This window comes from Laccaria bicolor, genomic scaffold, assembly GCF_000143565.1.
Source record: "Laccaria bicolor S238N-H82 LACBIscaffold_15 genomic scaffold, whole genome shotgun sequence".
NCBI lineage: Eukaryota > Fungi > Basidiomycota > Agaricomycetes > Agaricales > Hydnangiaceae > Laccaria > Laccaria bicolor.
Window position 1 is genome coordinate 59,003 of NW_001889886.1, and position 6,008 is coordinate 65,010.

Sequence of the window (6,008 nt, forward strand, 5' to 3'; positions counted from 1 at the left end):
TGGTACTCCGTTGCTGGGTACATCCTCCATGGCACCTCCACCACCGCCAACTTCTCAACCACCGAGGAGACATGCTACAAGGACCCCTTTTCCTGCTTTAACATCCCCTACTAGTTCTTCATCAACCACGACAACATCCCGCAGAGCACGCACGCCAAGCTTAGAAAGCATATACACCCACCCACCATCAAAACGATCCCGCGGGAATGGAGAACCGAGGATGTCTTATTCCGACTTGGTAAGTACCACACCTCGATTTCAACGAGCGCACTTCTCTTACGTCCTCATCCCTCGGCTCAGCATATCCATCTGGAGCAGCATGGATACCCGGCCCCTACCCCGTCCGCTCCTAGAATCATCATGTCCCCCGGCGATCACCACAAACCGCACCCACACACCCTCCCTTCATCACATTTACATCTCCATTCAACATCCCCATCATGCGCTTTCGCGTAGACCCCATTCAAGGTCTTCAAGTCGCTCTAGCAGCGCTTCGTTGGACGTTGATGAGATGCTCTTTGAAGCCACTACAGCCGACGCCATCAACGGCATCGCTGCGAATCAACAACCACAACAACCACCGCATATGGCGAGTCTTCCTTTACCAACTACAACCGCATCTCAAAATGGGTCCCCGCATCTGTGGAGCCACCACTCACGAAGACACGCCGAGGAGGGGTAGTAGCAGCATGCGCGTACACGTTTACGAGGGTCAACAAGCACAAGAGGGGGCTGGGTATGTGTATCCGGCTAATCAGTCTGTCCCGAGGAAGGACGTGAGATAGCTGGTGGGACAACCTGGTCCACTCGTTCAGCCGGGTCAGGTTCAGCAGTATCAGACTCATGTCTTTGCTCCGGTCGTTACAGGTGCACCCATGAAGAAGCCAAAGTATTCGGTTAGTGGGAGTAGTATTGGAGGAGGGGGGATTGTGGGTGCGTTGGCTGGGGGGCCTGGAGGACCAGCAGGAGGTAAGTCGCGTGTTCCTTCTGGCCTTTGGATCGTCTTGTCGAGGAACGGACGTCGTCTGTTTGCTCTCTTGCATCTGGCAATACCCTCTTCTCGATTTCTGTGTTTCAGGTGACAGATATCAGAAGCCTTCTTTCCTATGCGATCCGTTTCAACGCTTCAATTTTTTTGCTTTTCTCAGTTTTCTATCATACACCTCTCCTCTCCTCGCCCTTCGCTCTGTTTCTATTTAACTGATGTCTTTCCTGGCATCTTTTCTCAATTCTTATCTCCGACTTATTCTTTTCTCGTGTTACTTCACACAAATCTTCTTCCCTTTCCATTTCCCCATCCCGTCTCCTTCATCCTTAATGAACATACTAACTGACTAATTTCCAAGGCCCAATCAACGCACCGATCGTCGCACCGCCCGCCCAAGTCTTCCCAGCCACAAACGCCCAAGGCCAGAGGATCTGCAGACAATGCGGTTTCCCAAGACGGTATAAAGACAACAAGTGCATTGAAAAATGGGGCCCTGGGCCGATGGGTCCTAGGACTGTTTGCGATCAGTAAGTCTCCCTTTTTTTCATCTTTCTACGTCACGTTTTTAACTAACAAAACACCACATCTAGGTGTAAGCAAATGAAACGCGTCGAGAGGCAAGGAACCCTGGAGACAGATTATACTGAGGGGAGAGGGGCTGGGGCACTGTCGGCGCTTACAGACCTCGAATTGGATTTCATAGACTCACCAATACCTCCCTTGGCGAATATCATAGGCTTTAGACACCTAAGGAATCTTACCATCTCCGCATCGCTCCCATTCATCCAATCGTTCGTTGCCAACATATCCACGGACCAACTAGACACCTTTGTCTGCCTTTCACCTCCTGAACCAGGATTTGACATGAAACTCTTGGTTGAGGACTTTGTTTCGCGCTGGTCTAGCTCCTTACGATGTTTCGGGCTCAGATTAACACCAGAGGACGCGGAGGCGGAAGAGTTACCTCTCGACACATTAAAGCCTTTATTCCCTTTACACAACCTCTGCACGCTCAGTCTACGTGGATAATTCATGGATATCAGCGATGACCTGATAGAAGAGTGGGCGAAGACCTGGCCAAACTTGAATGGCCTCCTTCTCCCGTTCCTCCCTCCCACTCGTATACGGCCGAGGATGAAGTCTCTTCGAGTCCTCGTGGAACGTTGTCCCAAGCTTACGGAACTGCGGATACCCCTAGATACGAGCGACATACAAGCAGTACAACCCTTTTTATCATCGAGGAAACTATTATATTCAGAGCTCAAACATGAACTGAAGACGCTCATGATTGCATCGGTAGTAGACGATTGGGATGCGTGGGACGCTTTTCGCATCGGGCGGTATTTGAATGGTTTGTTTCCCGATTTGAAGTGCGTGCGTTCTTATGAGGGACATGAGGACGAGCGGTGGGTGCAGGTGAATGAGTTGGTGAGGTTTGCGCAGACGGACAGGCCGGAGACGATTGCTAGTTGTCGGGGGTGATTGGGAGTGCACAATGTCTTGAAGTCTTCATGTCTTCTATGAGGCATACTCACGATTGCATGGCTTGGGAAGAACGTTGGAACTTGACAATGAATTTACGTTGATGTAGAGAGCCGATATCATCTAGGAGTGTGCTAATAAATTTGCTACATTATTCTTACTTCCAAAACGGTCATCGCGCAGTAACTGTTGGGAAGAACATTAGGTAAATGTTAAACGGTTACCGGTCTACCCACTACGTAGAGTCCTTGGCCATTCCGTATGAATCTTGGCGCATAGCGTAGAGTAGACGATCTGTGAGTTCAGGGGCACGGCCCGGACTACGCTCCCAGCTCATTGTCGACGATGCTCTCAGCTGTATCCAATAGATCCCACGTAAGCCCACCCTACGCGTTGCCAACAGGAACGATCGTCTTACGCACCTGGTATTCAATTGGCCATAGCCACTTCCCATGATTGACATGCTCGCTCCATTTGGCTGTAGACTTGCAGTTATCAGCTGTCAGGCCTTGGGGCGCTTTGATGACATTGATTGGCCTGTATATGGTGGCATAAACCTGTGTCCGGATGTGGAAAAGAAGTGGAGATTGAGTAAAAGCCTTACATCAAACCGAAAAGTGTTGACGCACTACGGACTGCTGTTGTTGATCAGACCTTGTGCGGCACTGTATAGAAAGGGCACTCTTGATGATGCCGCAAACCCACAACCGACACCAGCTTCGACATTCGAAGTAGCCACTCGGTCTTAGCAGAGGAAGCGATGTCTAAAATTTCGTGCAAGTATGTGCCCCTGTGTCCTCTGATTAGTATGAAACGAATGAGAGGAAAAACCAGGATTTTTACGTGACGCCTCAAACCCGTTTCCATTTCAATCATTGCCTAAGCCTTCATCCGCCCACGCCGCGGCCTAAGCATCTGCGTCATAAGCTTGTCAGTGGTTGTCCAACTGATCGAGGTGATGTGGACTTGAGGATGGATTCGCGAAGTCTGGAGCAAATTATGTGATCTGTGAAATGCAGGGCAGGAGAGTTACTTACCGTATTTCAACGTCCTCCAAATTCTCGCCGCATGATTCTCTGCAGTCTGCGGAAATTTGAAAGGAACATCAATGGTAGGGCGGACGTTACAGGAAAGCGGCGTACCGCATTGCGTCTCACCATTCATGAGTTGGGACGCGTCTTCATCGTTTCCTTCGTGGTGGACACGGAAAGACTCCTTGTTTTTTCGTCGAAATACTTGAGATGTAGGATCTTCCATGGTAATGAACGAACCGAAATGATCATAAATGACCCACCCTAAAAGCATCGTTCTGCACTCTCTGTCCGGTTGTTGCCCTCCGAAAATTCATCTTCGCGTCCTAATGCAACCCGCGCGACACGAATTTCCCTACTACAACTTCCCAGGTCATCGCTCCATTGTCGGAGGTATTTGGTACGTGTGTTTCCTGAGTGATAGCAGAATGAATCGACAGGCTACAGTTAAGGGCCATAAGGCTCACCATAATAATCCCCATCGTCCTCGCGCCGCGTGACGGGAGACAGTTCGCATCCTTATTTTGTTGCAGTCAGTCCCAGCTGGCCGTCATCGCCACTTTTATCATTCCTGCCCTCCCCAACTAGTCGTCAACTCCCCTGTCCTTGTTATCTTGGAGTAGGACCACATAATCATTGAGGGGGTAAAAATCTGCGCAATGTTTCCCTTGTGAATAAAGAAGAAAAAATATCAACTTGCGTCGATGATAGGCATGCTGCGCGAGCTTTCCGAGAGGGCTTAAGAAGGGCCCGCTGAAGGTGGTAGGTAATCTGCAAGACGTGGGCGGGGTCGGAATTTGTGAAGGAGGCGATTGGTTGTCTGAGCGCCGTGGTCAGATGGCGAGTATGACGGAATATTTTCGAATTGACGATCCTGAAGTCCTAGAGAAGAAAAGTGCTGGAGAACATAGGATACGGACGGGGATAGTCGGATGATGAACTTGGGTAGAGCCTGAAGGAAGTTGGCACCTGCAGAAACTTGAGAGATTAACGAGGCGGAAACAACCTAAATCGCCAATGAAAAATTTTCGGGACGTGGTCATAGAAGTGCTTAACTACGCTAGTCTGCTCGAGAGACTGCGCATATTTTACAAGAGGACGACAACGAATTGCGGCATGAATGCAAGTTGTCTCACGGCGGACTTGCTGGTGCATCCTTTTGGGCCCTTGATTCTCCGATAGTTTGTCGCTCTAAATGAATTTCTTCTGGTTCTTCATCGAGCCCAACTATCGGAGGAATCAAACCTGGACTTTCAGACCTTCAAAACGCAATCGCATGAACAACTTGAATGCAAATTTAAAAGGACGATACTAAAAGAATACTTACATAAAACGACAGGCCAAAGGAGCTCAGTTACTACGATCCAACTGCAAGTTCGGATCCGAGCCTCCGAGGGAGATTCCTGAACGCGTTGGAGAGCAATGCCAGAGACGATTCGCGTCCAACCGCAGGAGGGTCAACTATCTCTGGCCGATAGCATCAATTGGCAATGTGGGGAAACAATAATGCAAAATACTTCTCGCTTCCTTCATCTCCCATTCGTATGTCCAATCAAACTGTGTGTGTAGCGTTATTTAGGGATGTAGCAAGGATGAAGGAGAGTTTTACGAAGCTTGAAAGTTAGGGTTAGGGTTTTGAGCATTGATTTGATAAGACCTCCGCACCAACTTGAATTTCTGATAATATGGCATTCCAAGTTCCGCGCAAAGCGATTCTAACGAAGGAACAACTCGAGTACTTCCAAACCTCGAAGACACACACCAAGAGCTCGTCTCATATATCGAGGTCCTCAACGACGCAGTCGTCGGCATCAGGCTCACCGACGAATGTTCGTTGTCTACGGGTGCAGCTGCTGTTCTCGTCCTCTTGGACAGTGTTGAGCGAGTGGCGAGGGATACGCCTCCTGTGGAGAACTCCGCGTCGAGGTTTGGGAATCCGGCTTTTCGGACATTTTATGATCGTGTCTCCAAGGTACATTTGTGTATCCTGGAGTTAGATTGAAGTACTCGCTAACCATCGTTCATAGATCTCACCGGAGTTACACGCATCGCTTCCTGGTTTGCCAAGTGAGGCTATCGAGGAACTGTCGGTTTATTTCAGCGAGGCATGGGGCAATCGCACGCGCATCGATTACGGGAGTGGAATGGAACTCAATTTCCTGTGCTGGCTGTAAGTTTCGGATTCCTTGCCTTCTTGTGATCGCTCAGCGCGTCGTATACTTAGCTTATGTCTAGAACGGCTACAGGTCTTACAAGAAACGGACCATAAACCAATCGTTATTCGTTTATTCTGGAGGTAACCCTTTCTCATCTTTCAGTCACAACCAGACTGACCCGTTAGCAGATACATAAATATCATGCAGATACTCCAATCGACCTACTGGCTAGAACCAGCTGGATCGCATGGCGTCTGGGGGCTGGACGACTACCACTTCCTCCCGTTTCTCTTCGGTTCGGCGCAACTACGAGGTGGGCAAGGTCATCGCACTCTTTCGAACCCCAAAGCT

General features: G+C 49.4%; 2 protein-coding genes across 2 annotated transcripts; one reads left to right on the plus strand and one right to left on the minus strand.

Annotated features, from left to right (window-relative positions):
* Positions 1–1,106: 1,106 nt before the first annotated feature.
* On the plus strand, positions 1,107–2,017 carry LACBIDRAFT_298878 (uncharacterized protein; the record flags this gene model as incomplete). The annotated part of the gene is made up of 3 exons (XM_001881987.1): positions 1,107–1,215; positions 1,347–1,515; positions 1,579–2,017. 3 exons carry the CDS (start codon positions 1,107–1,109, stop codon positions 2,015–2,017), a joined length of 717 nt encoding a protein of 238 aa, XP_001882022.1.
* LACBIDRAFT_328025 (uncharacterized protein) lies at positions 1,982–3,775 on the minus strand (the record flags this gene model as incomplete). Its single annotated transcript, XM_001882114.1, has 10 exons — positions 1,982–2,005; positions 2,167–2,233; positions 2,524–2,604; positions 2,707–2,825; positions 2,893–3,027; positions 3,100–3,135; positions 3,176–3,234; positions 3,370–3,476; positions 3,508–3,553; positions 3,613–3,775. 10 exons carry the CDS (start codon positions 3,773–3,775, stop codon positions 1,982–1,984), a joined length of 837 nt encoding a protein of 278 aa, XP_001882149.1.
* Positions 3,776–6,008: the final 2,233 nt, after the last annotated feature.